A 26,068-nucleotide genomic window follows, 5' to 3' on the forward strand; every position below is an offset into this window, starting at 1 on the left:
GTGATTTTCCAGCCGTGGAGCATGTTCTGTGTCGATTTTGGCAGGCATTGCATCGATTTTCCGACGCACAAGAATTTCCTAAAGGGGTGAAGTCTTTGTTGGCCCTGAGACTTCAGAAACAGGAGGCAATCTGAATCCAAGCCCTTGGAGAGTACTTTAGAAAGAAGGCAGAGCCCTTCCAACTGAGTCAGGATCACCAGGCAGTAGGGCAACAAGCAGGAACGCAGTCCTTCAGCAAAGCAGTCCAGATGAGTCTTTTGGGCAGCCAGGCAGTCTCTCTGAATCCAGGCGTTGGTCCAGGAGTGCCTGATTTGATGGGCAGTTTACGTACCCAAAATACCTTTGAAGTGGGGGAAACATCAAAGAGTGGTTTTGAAGTGTAGAAGTTCCCCTTTCAGCCCAGTCCTGTCTGCCAGGATCCCTGTGGGGATTATCAGTCCTTTGTGTGAGGGCATACCACTGGCCTTTGAAATGTAAGCGAGAGCCTCTCCACCCTTCCTGCCCAGGAAGACCCATTCAGTATGCAGATAAATGCAGATGTGACTGAGTGTCCTGTGTTTATGGCTGTCTGGGTGGAATGCACAAGGGGAGATGTCAACCAGCACAGACCAGACATGGATTGGAGACAGGCTGTAGGCACAGATGGCACTGCTCACTCTCTAAAAGTGGTATTTCTAGAATAGTAATATTAAATCCAACTTCACTAATAAGTAGGATTTTCTGTTACCATTCTGACCATACTAAACATGATGGGGCTACTCCTTCCAGATCAAAATCTATCACTTAAAAGTACACAAGGGCAGTTCTAATGCTAGTCTATGAGAGGAGGAGGCCTCACAGTAGTGGAAAACAAATTTATGAGTTGTTCACTACCAGGGCATGTAAAACACATACGTAAATGTCCTGCCATTTGCTTACATAGCACACTGCCCTATGGATTACCCAGAGCCTACTTTAGGGGCGACTTATGTGAAGATAAAGGGGATTTTAATGCTTGGCAAGTAGTTTTAAATGCCCAGTTGAAGTGTCAGTGAAACTGCACACACAGGCCTTGCAAATGCAGTCCTGAGACATGGTTAAGAGGCTACTTAGGTGGGTGGCACAATCAGTGCTGCAGACCCACTAGTAGCATTTAATGTACAGGCCCTGGGCACATGTAGTGCACTTTACTAGGGACCTACAGGTAAATTAACTATGCCAATTGGGTATGAAGCGATGTTACCATGTTTAGGGGAGAGAGCACATGCACTTTAGCACTGGTCAGCAGCCATAAAGTGCACAGTGTCCTAAAATCAGCAAAAAAGAGGGACAGAAAAATGGAGAGAGGCAGGCAAAAAGTTTGGGGATGACCACCCTAAAGCTGTCAAGTCTAACAATGAGCCTTTGTGGGAAGCGAACCCCAATTCTCATCTCAACCCAATATTTGAACATCCCAAACTTTTACCTGTAATTTGACTCCAGCGTCTCCAGGTCATCTAGTGGTTAGAAATTACACTCCTCATCAAAATAACACAATTTAGAGGAGTTAAGCAGAAATACATTTTGGAAGCAAAAAGAATTGAGTTCTATGCCAAAAACAGAGCCAAAAGTGTTTTTTAATATAGGAAAAATGCAGTACAGAGAAATATACATTAAGGGGGTCATTATGAACACGTCGGTAAACACCACCGAGTTCATACTGGCGGTCTATGGGACCCCCCTGAGACCCTGCCGGCTACATAAAGAACATTCTGCTGGACCGGGACATTGCCAACTGCTCCACATGGAGCTGCCGTCAATGCCGCTGCGTAGCGGGTGCAACAGCACCCGTCTCGCAGATCACTGCCTGTAAATCAATGCCTAGTGCATGGGCAGTGCAGGGGCCCCCGGTGGGGAACCCGCCACGGAAAGGCTGGGGGAAACAGGGTACATTATCTGGAGGCAGTGTTGCTTGCAGCGCTGTCCTGTCGGATAATGTAATCCGCCATTGTCAGGCTGCCTGTCGGCAGTAGCCTGGTGGTGGCAGAGGCCCTCCCTGTGTTAATAATATGGCGGTTCACACCGCCATGCCGGTGGGTGTCTTTTCCGCCGCCACCAGCATGGCGGTCTGAACCGCCAAGTTCATAATGAGGGCCTAAATGCTACAAAGATTTAAAATACAGAACTAATCCCTAGTTAGCAGAATTCCAAAAAAGTATTCTAAGTGTAAAACTCACCAGACACATCCATAGAAAGTCTAAGTAAAATGTGCTTAGAAACATAAAGTCTCCAGTAACAGCAGTCTTAATGACAGCTGCAAAATCCAACAGAACCCCAAACCTAAACCAAAGCCTAAGCCCAGACTAAACTGAAACAGCTAAAGTCCAATAACCTTTATACATAAATCACACTTTCTAAAAATAGATTCTGCAAAGTCACCATAGTATGATCATGGAGAGGCTCACAAGGCAAATCAGAAACATCCACATATTTAAAAAGATCATGAACACTAACCTACATCTTAAAGGTAAGAGAAATCTTCCATCTTCTCCATCAACCAGTAACTAATCCAGCACCCGCCCTCCGGAGATGATCAACACAAAATGAAACATCCTTCCAACAATAACTCATAGAATCTGGATGTCTACATCATCACTTCCAAATGATACTTTGGGTTGAAGATTCATTCACAGTACAGGCTTTCTGATAATGTTGCACATCACTATCATATTTATGTCATTCACTTGGCATTCTGCGAATCCAAGAGGAGAGATGGCTTTGCCACTGGACACTGATTAGGAGGGGCAGTGATCAGGGACATGGTTAACAGAACATCAGAAACTGCATCCATATTAGTAATAATGGCGTCTTACATGAAAATATGGCATAACAATTTGTCTTATTATCCACCCTTCTAATTGACCTAATTAACTCATTTCAGGAGCAACATCATCAGTTAATCAGTTCCTTCTCTTTGTATTATAAAATCACCAATTATAAGAAATCATTTTTAATGAGATTTGCGCAGTTTCCATATTTTCAAAAACGCTATAACAACTGCATTTCAGAATACTAAAAAAGGGTCTTTGGGTGGACACTAACTTAGTTTATTTTGACCCATTCAAAATGCCACTGCGTGATCAGAAGTCACTAGCTTGGTAGGGTTAGGGTCAGTATTGTCCAGTAGCTTACGCCAGCCATGCCCTCACTACCCCTCCCACCCCGCCAGAGTAGAGATATTCTCATATTGAGTGGTAGGCCATCATTATACACTGCAGTTTTCGCCATTTTCACCTTTACCTGCACGCACAATCCTTTGTGGTGCATACCGATCATAAGCCTTTTATCACGCTGCTTCAGAGGTCATCACCTAAGCAGCCACCACAAATTGAACAAAAGGGTATTCCAGTTACATGAGTGCTTGTTCAGAGTGTAGTATAAGCCAGGATTGCAAAAAGCTGCAGACTGTTTGTGCTAGCATCCAACATCAGTTACACCTTAGAAGAAATAGCTGGTCAGGAAACAGAAGAATATAGCTGTTAAGTGGCTCAAAGATAGCAGTCCCTGTAGATCTCATTAGGGAATATCCTCAAAGCCAAAGTAGCAGATTATTGTCTGCAGATGGCTCTAAAAGTGGCATGAACTAGGAATTGGGTGACATTGAAGGTCTTTAAAATGCACCAAGCTACTGAAGCACAAATAGTACTAGACTCCTTGCATAATGTAAGACATGAATTGACTGCCACAGAGAAAGTCTGTCTAGTCAGGGCTTATTGGCAAGTTATAGCCAAGAACCTCACAATAGTAAATCCACATGTTCTGCATGGTCACACCTGTTTTTTTATTTTTGCTGGACACTAGTTCCTTGCTGGTTTTCAGACTCTGCACACTGGGACACTACTGCCTAGTGCCCAGTGTATGTGCCCTGACTGTAAAAAATGGTCAAAATGAGAAATCCTTTATTGGCATATTTAACTTTCCTATAAGGCCACAGTATATTTTATAGAAATTGCACCCATGGCATGGAAAGTTTAATGTCACCTATAGACTGCAGCACTTATTGTTTTGTCCATTAGCATAAGGAGAATGTGGTTTCAGGCCTAGCATTGCAGTCTGAGGTGCTGCAGTTTTAACCTATTAAAATCATCCTTTTGACAGGCAAAGACCTCCCTTTTAAATATTAGTAAGTGGCGTCCCTTTCAAATATTAGTAAGTGACGTTTATGTAAGCCTTGTAACACAACAACATAGAGCACATAGTATTTAGAAGTGTGGCATGTAGAAAATGAATGTTACCATTTCCCTACAGCAACATGACCCTAAAATCTATTTTCATTTCAGCAAACCTAGCTGCTCTATGTAGAAAATCAGAATACAGATTCAAATGCTAATACTGTATCTCTCAAATAGGAATAGATAGAAAAATAATGAAAGCCATATTTTTAATAGAGGGTAATAGCATTACCCTCTGTCAGCTCTGTGCTCAGCCTTGAGTAGGTGTGAACAAGGTGTGAAATGCCTCTAAGGTACCAACAGTGGGCTGGCCTAAATGGGCAAAGATGATTCCTCTGCACACACAAAATATTCAAAATTGGGCCCTGGGCATCCTGTAACACCACACTGTCAAATCCTTCTTCACATGTCTGTTGAGCCTTATGTAACCCTTGGGGCATACTTAAAAATTATGCACATCTTTTGTGTCACCTTTCTTGTTGCTGAAGGACCCTGCATGTGTCCTATCTGATCCTTGTCTCTGGGTTTATCTTGCTTACAGTGCCTGCTTCACACTAGATTTTAGTGATAGATGTGGGAGTACACTAAGATCAGTATAGTGCATTCATTAAACACACCTCAAGCCTTCAGATCCTAATTTTAGTGTGGCTGAAGACTTTCACCTTCTTGAAAATACCCTGAAATATGGCATTTTGGCTTCTTTGCAGTAAGACAGACAGGAAGTGCTGCAAAGTGGGTAGTGTTACACTTGTAAACTTTTACTACATTAGTTAGGGAGAAGCCATAAATCACTGCCACCTATCAGCTGGTGCGAGGTATAAATGTGCCACCCTCAGGCACCCTCTTCAGATCACCTTCTGGACCTGCAGAAGAGCAGAAGAGGACTGGCCCTGCTGTCTGTGAATGAGAGGAGCTCTGAAGGACAGCACCTCCAGTACCCAGGAGAAAGAAGTGGACTCCACTGGTCATTTGCCTGACCTCCAGTGAGGCAACAGGGAGACAAAAAGTTGGAAGAGTCCTTTTTCGGGAAGCACCTAGCTGACCATTGGCAACTGGACCTGGAATCGACCCTGCTGTTGGCCTTTGCCTCACACCATGTGAGTCTTTAAGTGTCTCCCCTGAGGTCCTAGATTGATTTAAAAGTGTTCCCCTTTGGTTTACTGGGGCTCAAAAGACTAAGGCTCTCATTACAACCCTGGCGATCGGTGATAAAGTGGCAGTAATACCGCCAACAGGCTGGCGGTAACTACCGCCAAATGATGACCATGGAGGTGAGAACTCAGATAGACAGCCACTTTACCACACCGACCGCTAGGGTGGAAACAACAGGCACCACAGCGCTAGCTGCCTACAGCCAGGCGGAAGTCAATGTTCTGCCCACCATATTAAGACACACAAATCCACCACCTTTTCCGGGGCAGTACCAACAACATCAAAAGCCTGGCGGAAACAGAGCACAAAAGTTAAAGGACTCACCATTGGAGACACAGGGAAGAACCACGCCACCATGGAGCCCAAACTTCAGATATTCCCTATGATTTTCTACGTCTTGCTCCACCACGAACACCAACGACGGCGAAGACGACCACAGTGAGTACAGCCACCTAGCACACAGGGGAGGGAGGGAGAAAAAGAGAGTGACACACACACGCGCCACCCGCCCCAGCACCATAGACACAATCAGCTGCAGTAATAAAACATATTTACCCCGTACCCCTTATGAATAATGCAAGGACAACAGGAATGTGATAAAGTGAGTGTAATAATATAAATACAGTAGAAATATGAAAATTCAATCTAATGGAATATACACATGTACAGTTCAAGGGACACTGCCCAGTCCTCATTGTGCGTGGGCAACAGGCCAAAGTGGTGGTGCTGCTGCTGGTGGTGGGGGGAGGCTCCAGCCCATCCTCTGCAGCAGCGCATCCCCTGCAGCCTCGGATGGCTGCCCACTGATGGTGGTGGTGGGGCTGCTGCTGGTGGTGGTGGGAGGCTCCAGCCCATCCCCTGCAGCCTCGGACTGCTGCACAACCATGGTTGGTGGTGGGGGCTCCATCTGAGTCCCTGCACCAGGCTCCTTGTCCTTCCTGCCTGCTGGTGCAGGCCCCTTGCCCTTCCTGGCAGCAGCTAGGACAGGCTCCTTGCTCTTCCTGGCAGCACTTGGGGCAGGCTCCTTGCCCTTCTTAGCAGCGCTAGAGGCAGGCTCCTTGCCCTTCCTGGAAGCAGCTGGTGATGGCTCCTTGCCCTTCCTGGCAGCACTAGGGGCAGGCACCCTTTCCTTTCCTTGAGGCTGCCTGGTGCCCTGGATCCTTTCTCACCACGAGTAGCTGTAGAGACTACTGGTCCCATGGACTGGGTGGCTGAGGCGCTTGCCTGTTTTTTTGCTACCCTGGCCAGACGTGTAGGTGTCTGCCAGTGAGGTGTGTGTTCTGCTAGGCGTGGTGGTGACGCCGGTAGTGGATGAGGAAGTAGTGCATGCAGGTGTGAGTGTAGACGCAACTGGGAGGGGGGTGGAGGAGGGGGACACAGTGGAGGCAGTGGATGTTGGTATGTCTACATCTGGATGGTGTTTGTGTGAGTGCCTGTGGGGTGATGTATGGGGCTTGTGTTTGCCTATGCCACTCGTGTGTGTTGTCCTGTGTGCATGCTCGTCTGCCTGTGTGCTTGGGATAGGTTGGGGTTGAGGGGAATGGGATTGGGAAGAGGAAGTTGGAGAGGGGAGGGTGGAAACAGGGACAATGGCTGCCATCAGAGAGGAGGCCAGAGCCTGGATTGATCTCTGTTGGGCAGCCAAACCAGCATTCATCCAGGAATGCATTTATCTGTTGCATTTGGGGTGCCAGCCCCTGGATGGCATTCACAATAGTTGACTGTCCAACAGATATGGATCTCAGCAGGTCAATAGCCTCCTCACTCAGGGCAGCAGGGCTCACTGGAGCAGGGCCTGAGGTGCCTGGGGCGAAGGAGATGCCCACCCTCCCGGGTGAGCGAGCACGGGCAACTCGCTGATGGGCTTCTGAGAGGGCGGTGCTGGTACAGGGGGTGGCAGTGGTACCTGTAGCCGGAGTGGTCACAGAAGTGTCCGCCACCACCAGGCAGCTTCCATCGGCGGAGGTATCTGTGTCCGAACTGTCACCTCCAGTCTCCGCCGTGGTGCTCCCCTCGCCCTCTGTTCCACTGGTGCCCTCACCGTCGGTGGTGGACTCTGCCTCCTGGGTCCTGTGGGATGCAACTCCCTCCATCACCAATGCTTCTGCACCTCCGCCAGATGATGCTAATGCACATGAGGTCAGGGTGACAATACAAAAAGGGGAGGGAAGAGACAAAGGATACACTTGGTCAATGACTGCACCAACACCGTTGCGTACACACCACCGTCACACACAGAGAACAGTCCTATGCACTATGCAATGCACTATCAGTAAGAATGCTAGCCACCAGGGCATGGGGAGGGGCACATACCGCCAACTGAAGCACACCTGGGACCCACACAGCCCTGACCAGTTGTGGATGCCTACAAGCTAGGTAGCAGGATTATCACTTCAGAACCCTCACCAAGATGGGACCCACTGTGCAATGTCAGGCCTTGCCTAGGGGCACCCACTGACACACATCCCCACCTTACCATGCATAAGTTGTAATGATGGGAACTATACTCACCCCTTTGTGGCTGCTGTGATGCCCTCAAGCGCCCATCCAGCTCCGCATAGGCCACTGCCAGTATGTGGGCCATCAGGGGGGCTCAGGGTTCGACGGGCACCCCTTCCTTGTTGGGAGGCCATCCCCAGCTGGGCCTCCGCCGTCTTCTGTGCCCAGCCTCTCAGATCCTCCCACCATTTCTCACAGTGGGTGCTCCGCCTGCTGTAGACCCCCAGGGTCCACATGTCCTTGGCGAAGGCACACCATATACCCTTCTTTTGATGGGCGCTGACTTGCAGAGAAATACACACAGGAAATAGTATCAGTCAGACAGTCCTGCCTGTTACACGTATGTCCCACCATACCCCTTCACATCGCCATTTGTACACACAGGGCCCAGCATACAATCTGCACGCCACCCAGGGGACATCCACCACCCACCCCTACATGAGGCCTTCCCACACACCACTCCTCGCATTCCTGCCCCATGCATCGTGCTCAGAGTGTACTCACCTGTTGGTCTGGAGGCCCATACAGTAGTCCGTACTGGGGTAGGACCCCATCCACCAGTCACTCCAACTCCACCGAGGTGAAGGCAGGGGCCATTTCCCTAGTCACACGAGCCATGGTAGGTTCCAGACACAGGTCACAGCAGCACATGCAGTGTAGGTCCTCTCCTGTTGAAGGTCAGGTAGCAAGTGAGTGATCAGATAGAAAATGGCGGTCACGTCCGCGGCAGTGCATACCGTCACCGCCGGCGTACATCACCATTGGCTACTGTACCCCATAGGGCCCAATAAGGAGTTGCACAGTGGTTCCTGACCACCTCCCGCAACGGCGCACAAGTTCAGTGGAATTACCTCACTTCCACCTGTCCCTCCAACCAGGACAGGCAGACGCCATTTCAGGGGTCGGGGGCCGGCCCTGGATAATAAATGTGTCACAGTTCAAAATTGGAGAGACAGGACAAATACCACTTATACATTAAAAATTAACATCATGCATTGTACTGTTGTGGCTACGATGTTCAGTTTGTGACCAGGTCCTCACTCTTTTGTCCCTTAGACTGCAACTACTGTGGAAGAATAGGAGATGGAGACATACCCCCGTGTACAGACCCCTGGTGGACTTGGCAACAACGGAGGACAGGCACATTATCCTCACCTATAGACTTGACAGGGCCACAATCACGGAGCTGTGTGTTGAATTGGAGCCTGACCTAATATCTGCTATCCGTCACCACTCTGGGATCCCCCCTCTTGTGCAAGTCCTATCTGTGCTCCATTTCTTGGCAACTGGTTCTTTCCAAGAGCCAGTGGGCTTGGCAGCAGGAATGTCACAGTCAATGTTCTCACTAGTGCTGACAAAAGTTTTGTCTGCCCTGATTAAACACATCTGCAGCTACATTATTTTCCTACATTATTTTCCCCCCGGGGGAGGATTTGGCCACAGTGAAGTCTGAATTCTATGAAATGGGACATATCCCCAACATCATTGGGGCAATTGATGGAACACATAATGCATTTGCACCTCTCCCCCGGCAAAATGAACAGGTGTTCAGAAATCGAAAGAGTTTTCACTCTCTGAATGTCCAGATGGTGTGCTTGGTGGACCAGTACATCTCCCATGTCAATGCAAAGTGTCCTGGGTCGGTGCATGATGCCTTTATCCTGAGGAATAGCAGCATCCCAAATCTGATGGGCCAACTACAGAGGCACAGGGCCTTAATGTTGTCCCTCAACATTTGCAGGTGACTCTGGTTACCCAAACCTATCATGGCTACTGACCCCTGTGAGGCACATGGGCGAACAAGAAGGATTATCCAACGTACCTTTGGCCTCCTGAAGGCCAGGTACCGGTGTCTCAATCTAACTGGGGGATCCCTGTGCTACTCAACCAAGAAGGTCTGCCACATAATCGTGGCATGCTGCATGTTGCACAACCTTCCCTTGAGACGCCATGTGCCTTTCCTGCAGGAGGAGGAGGCTGGAGATGCCCGTGTGGCAGCAGTGGACCCTGTGTACACTGAGGATGAGGAGACAGAGGATGAGGTTGAGGACAACGGAACTGCAGTGACTTGACAATACTTGCAATGACACACAGGTAAGACAGTGGTACTTCACATTTCATTGTCATTTTTTGGAATATCTTTGGCACTGGCATGCTGTTATTTCCCAATTCTATGCCCATTCACTGCACCCTTTGACAACATATTGTGCAGATGTTGGTGCCCCACTATCACTCCTGGTGTGATCACTACAGCCAACTACAGGCCTTTCCTATGTGAACATTACTGTACAGTTGAATTGCAATGTTTGAACATGGTTAAACTAATAAATACTTAAAACTTTTGACATACTCCATACTTGTATTTATTCAAAGGGTGTTTATTGAAGTGCTAAGAAGGAGAGAGGCACATGCATTGGGATGGGGTGATGATGGAGAAAAGTCCAGGGTATTGTTCCAGTCTATTTGTAGCACAGATGCATTGTCCAAGGGGACATAGGAAGGGGAGCAATGGCAGTTCAAGGTGGACAGGGTGACAGAGTAGGACAAAAGGGTGACAATCAGGAGAGTCTCATTTCCTGGCGGGGGTCTTGGCAATAGTCTCTGGCTTCTGCCTGGATCGCAGAGAACATTTACGGGTGGTTCACCTTCTGCAGGGGAAGGGGTGCTGGTGGCCTGTTGGTCCTGTGGCGGGGCCTCCTGCCCACTAGCGGCAGCGGAGATGGAAGGCAGTTCAGCTGTCTGGCTTGTGGCAGGGGCCCACTGTTGTAAGACTGCCTCCCTCATAATATTGGCCATGTCTGCCAGCACCCCTGCTATGGAGACCAGGGTGGTGTTGATGGCCTGAAAGTTCTCCCTGATCCCCTGGTACTGTCCCTCCTGCAGCCACCTGTTCTCCTGCATGTCCAGGTTCTGGCCCAGCGTATCCTGGGAATGTTGGTATGCTCCCAGGATCTCGGTGACTGCCCCCCCGGAGAGTCAGTTTCCTAGGCCTTTCCTCCCCCTGGCGCACAGCAGTCCTCCCAGTTTCCCTGTTGTCCTTTGCCTCTGCCCCCTGAACGGTGTGCCCACTGCTACTGGCCCCAGGCCCCTGATTGTCTTGGGTATGAGGTGTGCCCTGGGGTCCCTGTAGTGGTGGACACACTGCTGATTGACGTATCCTGGGGAGAGAGGTATGGGTATGCTGGGTAGGTGCTGTGGTGGTGTTTCCAGATGGGGAAGGCTCTGTGATGGTGTGTGACTGTGTCTGGGTAACCGACTGTCAGAGGTCCCTGATGGGCCAGGTTGGTCATCCAGATCCAGGCGACCAGAGTTGCTGTCATCACTGTGGGCCTCTTCAGTTAGGGGACTGGTTAGTGCTAGCACCTCTCTGCCGCTGACATTGGCTGGGGTACTTGTGGGGATGTAAATGCAGTGTTATTGTTTCTGTGTGTGACATATTGTGCATCAGTGGGTTGCCCACTTTGTTTGTATTTGCCCTTGCAGCTTTCACTTGTGGACGTTGGTGTATGGTGGTATGTATAGTTCTCTCTAGTGTGCACGGTTTGGTGATAGGTGTCCAAGCAGGGCTGTGAGTGGTGTCCATGCTTTGGTATGGCATGCAGGGCTTGGCATTGGGATGAGTGGGATGTGATGGTGGGGTGTGTGGGAGGTGGTGGAGTGATGGGAGTGAGGGTGAGTGTGGGGGTATGCGATGACATGCAAGTAGGGGGGTGATAGTAATAGAGAGTTGACTTACCAGAATCCAGTCCTCCTGCTACTCAGGCCAGGCCTTTAGGATGCATGATTGCCAAGACTTGCTCCTCCCATGCTGTTGGTTGTAGGGGAGGAGGTGGGGGTCCACCACCAGTCCATTGTACAGCGAGTTGGTGCCTTGCTGCAATGGATTGGGTGCTGTCCCACGGCATTGACCCTCTCCACAATCCTCCACCATATAGCTCCATCTTCCTAGAAATGGATATCTGCTGCACCTGTGCTCCAAATAGCTGAGATGCTACCCTGATGATTTCTTCCACTATGACCCTTAGCTCCTCCTCTGAGAATCTGCAGTGTCTTTGTGGTGCCATGGGTGTTGTGTGAGTTGTGTGGGTTAGGGTGTGTAGGGAGATGTTTTGTGGTGTGTGATGTGGGGTGCATGGGTGGGGTATAGGTAATGGTGGTGTGTGGCTCTGGTTTTGTCTGTAGTCGTGGTGTCTGTCTCGTGGCAATGGTTTGTAATGGTAAAGGATTGTGGGTAAGTTGGGTGTGTGTTTTCTAGTGGTGTGGGTGTGGTGTGTTTATGGGTGTCAGGTGTGTGTTATTTAAATTGACCAATGTGGTGTTGTTTTGTATGTGTGTGTGTATTTTGAGCCGGCGGTATGTACCGCCAATGGTTTACTGCCACTGAATGTCCGCCATGGTGATCCATGGGTCATAATGTGGTGGGCATTGTTCTCTTGGCGTAACGGTGTGGGTTTTGATACTGCCAGTTTATCACTGACCTTTGGTGTGGCGGACTTGTGTCTGTGTAGTGACGGATTGGGGTGTGTGTGTCATAATATGGTGAACGGATAACCCTACTAAATTTTTCCCCATTTATCTCACCTCTGACTCATCCAAAACCCCTCCTGCTACTATGATCTCCCTAACGCTTTCCACAGACTCTTCCATCCTCCATCTATCCTTTACTCATCCCAAGCTTCGTCCTATTACTATAAACTCCCAATTAACACTTCTGGATTCTTCACTCCTCTATCCATTACTCTAGCCAATCCAACTAACAAACTCACTTATCCTCTGCTCAAATTAACACACAATAATACTAAAACTGTACTCATATTTCCCTATACTAATCCACCACTAATTACTCCTGGGTTCCGGAGTAGCGTGCTACTTGCCGAAAAGCGCTTTGACGCCTCATTAGGGGTAGTATGCGCTATACAAATACTATTACAATATAATACAATACAATTTCTCCTATCTCGTGTGAGAAATATTTTGCATGTAAGTAAAATAACACACCATAAATGGGTTACAAGCCAGTTGCGTACTTGCAGTCAAGCCTTCAGTCAACAGAGACATGAGAGGAGTGTTGTATCTCTGTAGTTTGTACATGAGCAACAGAATTCTTTCTCCGAAGTTCCCCTCTCTCAAAATGTAAAAGAAATTCCCCATAAAAATATATTTTGAGAATAAATCATTGCCGAAAAGCTCTTATTTCATCTTTTATAAATGCAAAGAACATTTGCATTTGCTCAGAGCAGGGCTGAGCACCAGTTTTTATGCACTTACACTGTGTAAAGGGCATTTGTTTAACTTCATATTTCTCTTGCATGATGTTAAATAGCATAGCTCAGAAAGAATGAGAAGGGTTGCCTTTTTTTGTTGCCAAAATGTGTGACCTGAAATTATGCTCCAGTTCTGTGAAATATTTGGACAAATTAATACTTTTTAGACCATTCATTGAATAACAACATGCCCTGTGATCGCACTGTCGCAAGGTTCTAAAGGACACATATACAAAATTGTTATTCCTAGTGGAAGAAAACGTACAAATATTAGATAGCGATTCCTAATGGGTCACAAATCGAGCCTTCCTCATTATTATTAATGGGGTAAGTCTCAGTTTGCTACTCATTAGGAATGATAGCCATCACAGGGATGGTGGCCTGCTTGGGTCAGTGTATGTTTGTTTAATGTAGTACGTTTTCCTTAAAGGAAAGCAGGATGCATTTAAAAAGAAAGAAATTAAACCTTGAAGTTTCATTTTGTATGAGTAGGTAGTGGTCTTAAAAATATTTTTTTCCTTTCTCAAAGGTGAGAGGGTCCCACAGGGAAGGCTTCCTATTTGCAAATGAGTTACCACCTCCTTCAAGGAGTCAGTAAAGTATTAAAATATTGTTTTATGTTATATGTTTTGGGACCGGAATTCAGTACCAAAACATTAATATATCTCATTCAGATTTGGTATTTGGAAGAGATCAAATCACTATTTATGCTTTGAACATATATGAAAGCCTGTTTGCAGTAAGAAGCTCAGTCGGGCTGTTTCAGACCGCAAAAGTGCTTTGACCATATGGCCATAAATACCATGCTATCTGATGTCAGTGTTGGGGAAGAATAATAGGCAATTTATCTTATATTCTAATTTTAAATAATAATATTGATGGTCAAGGAAAATGTCATTATAGCACCCCAGTAGAACTGGAAGGGCAGTGGCTAATGTGGAAAACGTAAAACAGTTGGAAGCATGGAGTGATACTATTTAACACACTAATGACAGCCTCTGTCTGTCAAGAATACTAGTACTTAATAGAACTGCTGTGACAACAAATGTCTACATTCAATGCAATAAAGCTTAATTCAGCAACCTAAGCGTTAATCAGGAACAATAATATTATTGCATTTGTAGTTGTTTTTATATAGTGCTTACTACCCCTCATGAGGTGTCAAAACTCTTTTCAGCAAGAAGCACACTACTCTGAAACCGAAACAGGATTAGTGGTGGATTAGTATAGAGATATATGAGTTAATTTGAGCATTGAATATGCAAGCCTGTTAGCTGGATTGAATAGAATAATTTAGGGATAGAAGAGGGAAGAGTCTAGAAAGTGTTATTTGGGAGATCATAGTAGTAAGATGAGGTTTGGAATGAGTAAAAGGTGAGGCGATGGAAGGAAGAGTCTAGAAAAGGATAAGGGAGATCATAGTAGTAAAAGGTGGTTTGGGATGAGTTAAAGGAGGGATACATGAGGGAAGAATTTTGTTTCACAGGTCATAGTAGCAAACTGAGGGTTGGGGTGAGTCAAGGAGGGACAGAGAAGGCTAGAGTCTAGAAAGGTTTGTTTTGGAGATTATAGTAGTAGAATGAGGTGTGGAATGAGTCAGAGAGGGGAGCTAGAGGATATATTGAGAGAGCTATAGGATGAGACATAGAAGTGCACTGGAGAGAGTCAAATGTGTTTTTTTTCTTCTTTTTCTTCTACAGGAGAATTAAAGTTATATATATATATGTGTATATATATATATATATATATATATATATATATATATTTATAGCTATAGATAGATACACAACTACATAGAGCCTTGAGGGATCCCTGCATTTGTGAATTACAGCTTGGATAAGAAAGGGGGGAGTATGGATGACATTTGTTCTGTTTTGAAGGACTAATGTGATCCAGTCAAGAGCAGTCCTGTCTATGCCCACTTCGCAGCATCTTTGTATTAGAGTGTCATAGTCACGTATGTCGAAGGCAGCTGAGATGTCCTTGTGAAGTGGTACAGTGACCCCATTCTGGTATAATGTGTTTTTAAGGTCATCCTAGATGGCAATGAGGACAGATTATGTACCTCTTCCTGGGCAAAATCATGTTTGATTGTTTGAAATTATGGAGTTATCTTCAATGAATTATGACATCTGGGCGAATGCCGCTGTTTCCATCAGTTTGCCTAGGGAAGGTACATTTGTAATTGGTCTGAAGCTGTTGGGGTCATGTGGGTCCAGGTTTGTTTTCAATCACACCATGCATACTCGACTCTATGACTCTCCAACCACAGTCCCCCTCCAACACCAATCCATAACCCAGAAACCCCAATCCATGACCCATCAACTGCAATCACAGCCCACGAACCGCAATCCATGACCCACCAACCTCAGTACATGACTCTTCATGCCACACTGTGTCACTGCACTCTATGTATCTCTACTCACCTCTCCACCACTCGACTTGCCACTCACCTCTACGCCACAAACTTTGAGCCATACTGGACAGCAGCCACTCTGGTGAACAAAATGGCAAAAACACATTGGCAAAGCCAAAAGGTCTTGCATAGGTAAGACCTATTGGCTTTGACACTGCTTGTTTTTACTTTCCAATTTGAGTTCAGAGTAGCTACCTAGGGAAACTCTCTTCCTCACGTAAATTGAGTAATCCTCCATGTTTAGTAAGAAACCCAGACTATGCACGGTTTGTATCGCTTCCTGGATGGGGTCTTGTTATTTCTTTAGGGAGCTCTCCTTTATCAATCACTTTTCCAGGTATGGGTACAGATTTATCCCCTGCTTTTTCAGATTTTTTATCCATAGCAAGACATTTAGCAAAAACTTTTGATGCTGACCTTGTCCCAAATGGCAACACCCCAAACTGATAATTTGACTTACCACATACCGCATGTATTTCTGGTGTCTCTTTGTTATCATGGTGAAAAAATTGGCGTCCTTGAGGTCTATGTTAGCCATAAAGCGCATCCTTCTTCATTTTGAATATCTGCATCCTGATAACCTTGCTCAGAGATTTGAGGTCTTGGACTGGTCTCAATGTTCCTAGGTAGTTGGAAGAGTCCTGTTTACTTAATTTCATGATGGTCGTGGCCGGCATTCCTTGCTGCAAGCCTTGTTGTTTTGTTCTGTGTGGCACTGCTTAAAAGAACCAGGTGGCAGGTGACCTGTCTGTCTCCTCCATGCCTGCACCTCCATACCCAGAAATTGACAATACAGTCCTAACCTTTCCCTTCCCTTGCATGAATTTGTGCACACTGATGGGCAATACTTAAAGCCTATGATCCCAGCTCCTTTTAATGAAAAATGTCACCAATTATTGGCATGGGCACTTTCTATTTCTCAAGTGGAAATGCTTCTACTCATATACCCTTAAAAGTGGATAGCTGCCTTTTACTAAATCAAGATGTCATGCCCTATTTTTTACCTTGCTGACAATGCCTGTTAATTTTCTTGTGAAACTTGAAATGGGTGCAACTATGTAGGCCACAGTGACTCAGATTTGTGTTTTTGCAGCACTACCTAATTCCCCACTTGATCCTTATTTGAAATTCCAGTGCAAGCCGTTTGTTATCGCTGTTGCTCCGAAGAACAATCTAGTACTTAGTTGTTGTGGCAACTAAGCCTAAACCTGGCTATCCAAGAATTCTGCAACATTATCCCTACCACACAGCACACTCCTGCTAAGTTGCCACACCAGAAAAGTCGCCTAGGGAGATATCTGAAACTGGATATTTCATTGCTATCCTATCCCTTTTGTATGGAACAGGGCTAACAAACCTAGAAATTCAATTGATGGCTACGGTTTTAGAAGAAGTTGCCAATTCTATCTCTGTAGTGTTAGAATTAATCTCTGATCATTTAGAAGCTCGAAGGACTGACCTTTTGAAATGCTGAATGGCTCTTGATTTTGTCCTGGCTGCAAAAGGAGGAGTTTGTGCCATGGTAGGATCCAAGTGCTGTTTGCCAAATGTTTCATGGAGTATACATGACCAGATTTATCACATCTGTAATCTTGTCAAGCAGTTACCCAAACATGAGATAAGTTTGTCTTGATGGATGGAGTACATGGGCTTGGATAAAGGGCACATTCAATGGAATGAGAATGAATATAGAGATAATTGTCAGTATTGTTATTCTTATCCTGCTCTACGTACTCAGGAGGGTTGCATATGCTCCATTGACATCTATATTAGAAATAAAGCCTTGGCTCCCCTCATATTAACAGATACTGACAATGTAGACAAAAAATGTGATGATGGCTCTCCTGAATGTTTTAATGATTTGTCTCACAAAGTAAACAGACGTATGACAGTTGATTTTCTTTGAAAGCTGCCCAATGAATAGTGAAAAAGAGAGAGAGTGTGGAACCAAAAATATTGTTATAGCATACCTGTAACAGTGGTAGCAATCTTTTTGCCCGATGGCCACCACTACTATCAAGTTGGCTCATGCATCTCAGATGATTCAGAAGAGTTCTTTGTTTGACATGTTGTATCTGAAGTGCACTGCGAGGACTGGGAACAAGTGGCTTTCTTGACAGATGCTTCATAGGTGCTGTAAAGTCACTGAATCTGGTTTCACACAATCAGGTTATGTGTTTTTAAAACGTACACGTTTTCTAGTTTCAGTTTTTTGTGCTGTTATTGTTGAAGTTAGGTATCTTGTCACTTGTGCTAGCCAATCAGACTGCACACCAATCCTTCATGTTTGATCAAAAGTACTATTTGACAGCAAAGCAAACAATGTGCTCTGGCGGGCCATTAATAGTATACTGTTTTAATGGATTTAATTTGTTTAGTGTAACAGAATGCCAATCACCAGTAGTTCCAACGGATGTTGAAGGAATGTTATTACTTTGTACCAAAATGCAGCAACAAATAACCAAGGTTCATATGCATCCATCGTGTTCTAACACGTTTCTCTATTTGGTTAATGTGCTTCAGTGTTTGTCAAGCGTGCTTTGAATTCCTCCATTTGACTATTATTAGGTAGAAAGTCACAAATTAGTAGTTTTGTATAAAACACTGCATTCTTATAAATTGTGGAGAAACTGCACTTTCTCAAGGAAGTGTCTTTCTACACAGAGTTCTGTAAGGCAGTATAAGACTAAATATGCTGGGCAGAATAAAAAGCATGATTTTTTGGGCAGACTGTTGATGTCTGCTTTGGGGGTTTCCTGAAATCTGGCCTGTAAAGTAAAAGGGTTCTCGATACAGCACTGATAGGATGCATTCTCTTGCAGGCAGCACAATGTACGTGAAGCCTGCATACAGTATATCTCACAGTAACCATAACATTTCCAATTAAAAGCAATACACTAGATTGCCTAATAATGTTACTAATATCTGATAAGTCACATTACAACCGATGATTTATTATTGTGAGGTCGGTAGGATTAGACCGTTTTATATTTTATACATTTTGTTTTTTTCGAAGGCATTTGCATACCAGTAGTTGAAACTATCCTGTCAGCACACATCCCAGCTCTGGAAGAACGCACCAAACAAAACGACCCACTGAACCACAAGGACCTTGGATGGCAGAACCTGGGAAAACATCACCCCAAGATGCCGCATGTAAAAGGTAAGGTTTAATTCTGAAGGTCATACAGACAGTTGATAGAAATAAATAGTTAAATAAGAATCATCGGCTCTTTAGCTCACCCCTGTATATGTATAGCCATCTCTATTTCTTTATACATTTGCTTTATTGACAATTATAATAAATGGCATAGTAACTTTACTCTTCTCTCAGTAGCTTTCCCTTTTTCCATATAGCCCATAGCTCTAACTAATCACATGTATGATAGACAGACATGTTTTGGCAGTAAATAGTGCGCATACTACAAATCTAGAGGAAGAGAAGAGGGAAGCAAATGCGTACTTGAGCGAATATTTGTTTTTTCTGTTTTTGTTGGTCATGTAGATCAAAATCACAAGTTGCAAAAACATTCATAATCACAATTATTTCCAACTTTAATAAACAGCAAAGAGATTCTAATAATGTTACTTATTTCACCCCTTCTTCCTACAGACACTACCGTATGGTGCATTATTCCCCACTAAACTACTGAACCTGAACGCATACTTCGCTTTGGGAGAATGCTGCTGATAAAAGTTCACAGTGAATTACATTTTTCCAAACACAAAGTGTTTTCAGATATGCTCTCCTTTACCCAATACTAAGAGTTCCATTAATCATTCTAATCTCTTTACAATTATTGTCTGGGCAGCTAGAGAGCACATAGCAATACCATAGTTCTCTGCTTTTCAGTCATTGGATTCAAGTCTATTTCTAGCATTGCAAAGGCAATTATAAGAGTAATTATTTGTCCTGATGGATGAAAAAGCACCATTGTCAGCCTCTCCTTAGGGTTGCAAGTTTGGACAAAGCCACATCATATGTGCCTATGTCTCTTCTTTATATGTCAGACACTTTGGTCCATAGTATAAGCAACAGATACAAAAAAACTATTTTTGACACGGGCTGCAACCTGGCATTTGTTTGAATATGCTATGCCTCAAAAAAACAAATATCTGATTGCTGGATTTCAGTGTAAAAAATACCAACTTCTCCCGCCCATTGTCGTGGAATATTCTGATTTCTTAGTTAATTGAGTAGGTTGTGTTCTGCATATACTCTAGCTATTCTGCTCCTGCACCTCTAGAATTGTATCACTTAAGTATGACAGCTTCCCATGTCCTACATCCATCTGCAAAGCTTAGATAAAAAAACTGCCTGCTACGGTATACCAAAGTATTCTGATAGCACTAATAAAGGTTTCTTTAGCTTGAGAGGTGTGGCTTAGCCACAGAAGATGGTGGACAGCTAGTAACCGAGCTGCTGGCCAACAGACAGAGCAATCCACCATAATCCTGCCAACTTCGGCCATAACAGCTATCAACGCCCTGCTGGGGTAGCTCTGAGGAGTCAGGACAACAGCAGGAGCTGGCTGGAGCCACGGATTCCCAGCAAGCGGCCACCACACATCAATTGGCATCATCACTGCAACTGCGTTTGTGGGCCACAGGGCTTGCCTGTCTCAGCTGGCCTCACATTGCGGCAGGGCCAATCGGCGTGCAGTTGGTACGTAGTACAAAGCACCTGACACCTCAAAGACTGGGGGCTGTGACCAGTGGACAAGGCACTGTGAGGCCCACTGCACACCTGCATGAGGGAGTCCAGGAGGCCTCACCCCCATTACTTTTAAACTGTGAAGAGCCTCCATGGCATGAAGGAACAATGGCACAGAGACAACATTGCTGCCATCTGGCACCCACTGCCTCTTTCTGGAGGGGGTCCACCATGACCCATCTACTGCTGCTGAGGCCGTCAGGAGAACTGGAGGAACTGGGTCTGGACGGGTGACCTCAGACCCCACAGCTTTCAGTTTGTGGCCAGGGACCGCACATCACCCGGACCAGTGGGGATTTCAGCAGTTGGTGACAGGTGTGGGGGCCCCACCCTTTTCCCTTAAAGCATCCTGGAGCCCTGTGAGTGCATGCACCTTCACGGTGCTGCAGCAATTTCACCACAGGCACTGGGGAAGAACCGGTGGGCCCACCTCAGTTGTTGAAGGCCCCTGCTGAGCGAGCACGTGGCTTTGTGTGCCCATTTAGCAAAGCCCGGGCCCCGGGGTACTTTCCTCAAACTGACTCAGGGGAGAGACTACCGTACCCAACCCAAGGAAGCAAAACATATGGTCTCACCACCACCTCTTTCTTGACCTTTGGCCTGTGCCTGGAGATTAAGTGATGGGCACAAAAGAGACACCGTGTGGGAGCACCTACATACAGGAATATTGCCAAGATGCGGCGACAAGCAAGGGATGACATGACCCCACCAGGGGCAGTCCACATCCTCTAATCCTCACTGCCTCCTGCTGTCGACTTCACTTACTACATAAAGAGAGGGCTAGTGTGTCCCCATCATAGAGCCAGTGAGCCTTGAGAACTGCAAACTGTGTTCCCCTGAGGGAGGAACCAGTAGCTCCACCACATTTGCGCCATGATCATCAATCCTCTAATGGGCCAGGGTTGGAACCTGGAGCACAGAGGAGCAGACTGAATTGCAGAGGGGAGAGTCCCACACCACAGGAGCTCCCAGAAATCGTCTCCCTTCAATTCCTCTCATGCTACCACTTCTGAGACGAGAGTGGTGACCCTGAGGAGACGGCCATCCTTGGACTTCCCACAGAGACCCCTTGAAGACCCAGTCAGTCATCTACCCAAAGCCACAAAGGCGGATACTACCAGGTCTGGAGATAAGATGTACCCCTCCCAACACCCACCAACAGGCCATTGTCACTATCAACCGGCATGGGCCACCAAAAATCAACTAAAAGGCAATCCCAGCCCTCCTCATCCATGCCCTGGTTCCCAGACCGAACAGCACCAGGAGACTCACACCCCGCCCAGTCCCAGAACCCCCAAACAAATCGGATGCTATCTTGCACATGATTAAGACCTCTCATTCATCCGTGGAATTCCAGAATAGAAGAGCTTTGAAGGGAGTTCGGCCTGCTTTGTGACAATCCACTGAAGCTGACATCCAGGTTTACAGACACAGAAAGCTCCATTGATGACATAAAGGCACAATTAGCAGACCGAGAAAAATACTTGTGGATCTCCTCGAAAGAGTGCATTGGTTTGAAATTTGGGTGGAAGATGTCAAGGGGACTACTCGACTAAATAATTAACAAGTGGTTGGACTGCCAGAGGTGGCTGAGCATTCCTGCTCGATGTTCGAGCTCCTGGAGAAATGGGTAAAATCCTTTACACCGGCTCCATCACTCGTTTCTTACTTTTCCCTGGAAAGGGCGCATTGCGTGCCAGCACAGCAAACTCTGTGAAAGCACCCCTCTGTCCTCTGGTCATCAAACTCTTTCATTACAAAAACAGAGAAGCTATCCTGCAGGTGGCTAGGCAGACATCGCTTGAATACAAAAACAGCCAGATTTAAATTTTTCCCGGTTACACCATGCTGATTCAACGCCAACATTCCTCCTTTCTCAGCATGAATTGCCATCTTTGGGATCTCCACATCCAATATTCATTGCTCTATCCAGCGAAGCTAAAATCCATTTATGAACAACACACCTACTTTTTTACAGAGCCCACATTGGCTTGGGACTGGGTGGAAAACCACCTGAGGAGGGCCTATGCCCCACCACAGACAGGGACAATACATCTTCCTGGATCAGCCATGGGGTTGGGGGGGTGGGGTGCGGGGGGTCGGCCATGTAATAAAACTGAGGGGGCTCACGGGGCATTCTTATAGCAGAAACTGAAATAGAATCAACAGTCAGCCATTGCAGCGGTGCACACAATTAGCCATTCCTCACCACTTCTGGAATCTGACTCCAGCTTGGCCATAAGTGAGGATGGGACTGCTTCTGGCACCTTGGGCCTAGTGGGGCTGTTTTCTGGGCCCTCGAGTCACACACCAAATAGTGTACAACATGATCTAATGGCCCTTCGACAGGCATCTAATGGAGCTGGCAGTGGTGGCCGGCCGCTCATTCGCTCTCAGCTCCCCGTGATGGGACGGACCCTGGCTGGGGACACCCCAGCTTATGTATTGGATAACTGCCATCCTGCCCCTCTCCAGATCATGGATGGACTGGTCACCCAGCTAAACCGTGGTTTGGATCTCCACCCGCCTCCTACTGCCTTCTCCCCTCTGATACATGACAATCGTTCTCCAACTCCCAATCCACAAACTGGTTTATGATAGACTGTTTTGGCATGCAGCCACCAGCTGCAGGCTTTTGTTATTGTTTGAGTTATTTTACCTGTTATATAGATGGTTGTTTTCCCCACAGCACAAGTGATGAACCATCTCCCCCACATAGACAGGGAAGGACACTAGGCACAGTCTGCCCCTGCCTGCAGTTCCTCCCCACAGCATACCTACACAACATCACCTCATGGCCCCATGACCCTGCACCTGATTCCTAACACTTAACATGCGGGGCATACATTCAGCGCGCTGTTGCTACTCAGTGTACTCCTACATCACGCGACAACAGTCACATTTTAGTTTCCTGCAGGAAACCCACCTTACTGGCAGTGAACTCCAGTGACTTAGTAAATGTTGGAGGGGCACGATTCATGGCACAACATACTCTGCCCGTGCATGGGGCACTTTAATCTGTATTTGTCCGACACGCCCTTTCAAACCCAAATCACAGTCATTGACAAGAGGGGGTAATACGTCTTCGTAGGGGTCGTTTGGGTGACAACTCCATACTGCTAGGCAGTATCTACACCCCAAACATAGAACAGGTGCCGCTTTGGGTCTTTTTTTCTAGCCCAGTGGGTGGGTATTGTAGGAAAGTAGCATGTTTCTGTCATGGTTGGCCCAACTTTTTACCTGGTGTCAATATGTTTAGACTGTAGTACACTGGGATCCTGTTAACCAGGACCCAGTGACAGTGCTCTGTCACCTAAATTGAGTTGGTAAGTAACTTTTACACCCCACAATTGGCATACTGGTGTGCCCATGTAAGTCTCTAGTATATGGTACTCAGGTACCTAGGGCATTGGTACACCAGGGGTCCCCCATGGGCTGCAGCATATATTGTGCCACCCATGGGGACCCATGTAAACGGTATCTACAGACCTGCTGTTGCAGCCTGTGTGAAATGGGCATGCACCTTTCATCCCAGATATAAGTTTGGCCTTATATCATGGTCACTGCACTCTAATCCTATAAGTCACCCCTTGGTAGGCCCTTCAGCCCAAGGGCAGGGTGCATGGTTCTTAGTGTGAGGGCATCCCTGCATGAGCAGAGGTGCCCCTACAAACCTCAGACTCCGTTTCCTGGGAATTATAAGTGTGGTGAAGCCATCTCAAAGTATGTAGTGGGCACTGGTCAACACAAGATGTCAAACTACATAATGGCTTTACCAAACATAGACATGTTTGGTATCAAACATGTTGGAATCATGCAACTACACCAAGTCCAGTGTTAGTTGCATGATCCCATGTACTCTGGGGATTCCCTAGGGGATCCCCATATCTGACTGTGCAGTCTTGCAATGTCTGCATGCCAGCTTGTGCTGCTGCCAACTCAAGACACTCTTCTGCCCTCCTGCTGCTGAGCTTAACTTGGGCTGGGGAAGGTAGAACAAAGGATTTCCTGTAAAAGAGAGGTGTGACCACCTCTCCTTTGGTAATAGTAATAGGTGTCACTGTCTGGGGTGGGGTGCCTCTGAGTGCCACCAGACTGCTTTGAAGGGTGCATTTGGTGCCCTTTTTGCATAAACCAGTTTGCTCTAGTGCAGGAACCCCAGGGGTCACTCCCCTGCATCCGCAGGCACCTCAACAACAATGAACAGTTTGTGGATCCTGCGGTCCGACAGACTCTCAAAGGCTCTACAACACAGGTGGTGGTTTTGGGTTCTCCTGAGGTCTGACCTATCTCCCTCGCAACTGGGAAGTCTGAGTTCCCTCACTGGAGCTGCTTGGCTGGAACCCTTGTGTACTGTGTCTGTTTGTCATTCTCAAGGCGTGTTGGCTTTCCAGTCCTGAGACCTCCTAGCTCTAAGAAGCCCCAACCTCCAGCATTACACAACTCCAGCTGGAGCTGCTTGGCTAGAACCCCTGTCCACCGCGTTGGTTTGTCTTTGCCAAGGCTTGTTCGCTGTCTAGTCTGGCAGTTTCAGCACAAGACAGTTTCAAGAACAACACCTTCTCTGCAACTCCTGTGACGTGGGCTTCCCTCTTTGCTGTGATGCTGAAGCCTCGCTGTGACTCCTTGTGCTGGCCGCCAGAGGGTCCATCTTGGTGTTCCAACAATTCCTCCTAGCTCTCCTGCTTGCTGTGGGCTGGCCCGACAAACCTGCCATGGTTGGGTCACCTCGACCTTGCTGGTCTCCACAACTCCTGCAAACTCCTTGCAATGCTTCCCTGCATTTGCCCAGGCTTGTTGGTGGTCCTGCTGACCACCTACCCCTCTACAATTTGACGACCGGTGTGGGACAGCCTGCAGACAACTCCTGGGATCTTCCTGCTTTGCCTGAACTCCACAGCTGCACTTCTTTATCCACTGTCCAACAGGAAAGCATCTCTGAGAAGGGTGGTCATTGCGGTCCTGCGTGGCCTGGGACCTCTGGGTGGTCTGGACTCTGTCCCCTCTTTCCTTAGGTCCTCTTCTTCAGAAATCCATGCCTGGGTTCCACTGACCTGGTCCATGGGTCACAACAGCCGCTGGACAACCAAGGTCTCCTTTGACTTCAGCAGGTATCCACAGGTGGGGGCACTAACCAACTTCCCTTGTTTCGATGGGTTTCCTTGGGGTCCTCTGGGAAGGGTCCTAAAATGCGAAAATTCCAACAGCAAATTTCCCAGGTTATCCTATGGACACTGACCTTGAATTACAACTCTGCACATGGGTGACTAGGGAATCCTGCCTACTTACCTATGGGGGTTTAGTACTTCCCCAGTCCTAAGGGTCCTCGGGTGGTAATGTAGTTTAGGAGTGATTTTCGCATGCCATGTTTTTACTATATAGTTTGCCCCCCAATAGAGGCCCATGTTATTTTATGCCTTTACTTACCTGTTACTAATTATATTTTTCTATATTCATATTTGCGGTTAGGGGATATACCAAAGTTAGTTCTAGAGTGTGTGTTACAATAAATATAACATATTTTTCTAACACTGGTGTGGTTCTTTCCTCTGTGTACATCACTGACTGACTTGTGTGGTATTTGCAACCGCTTTACCCCCTCCAGGATAAGCCATAGGTGCTCTCCACAGCTACTTTTTTGAGAGCTGTGGTTATTTAGAACCGCATACACTATCACTAAGGGTAGCCTGGACTCAGTTCAGGGTGCCTCACCTATGGGTATACACCATATGGTGAGGCAGCCTCCTACAGGTATCTCTTGGCTGCTAGTGAAGTGGTTAGAGAAATATCCTAGTTCTCTCCCTTGACCAGTCTCATCACCACACTCACAGCA

General features: G+C 46.6%; 1 protein-coding gene across 1 annotated transcript in view; it reads left to right on the top strand.

Annotated features, from left to right (window-relative positions):
* DKK2 (dickkopf WNT signaling pathway inhibitor 2) overlaps positions 1 to 26,068 on the top strand; it is a 219,961-nt gene that overhangs the window by 173,964 nt on the left and 19,929 nt on the right. Inside the window, exon 3 of the mRNA XM_069241195.1 lies at positions 18,538 to 18,684. Coding sequence (XP_069097296.1) covers positions 18,538 to 18,684 — 147 coding nt within the window. The remainder of the gene's footprint in view (positions 1 to 18,537; positions 18,685 to 26,068) is intronic.

The sequence above is a fragment of the Pleurodeles waltl genome, chromosome 1_2 (assembly GCF_031143425.1).
Source record: "Pleurodeles waltl isolate 20211129_DDA chromosome 1_2, aPleWal1.hap1.20221129, whole genome shotgun sequence".
In the NCBI taxonomy this organism is placed as follows: Eukaryota; Metazoa; Chordata; class Amphibia; order Caudata; family Salamandridae; genus Pleurodeles; species Pleurodeles waltl.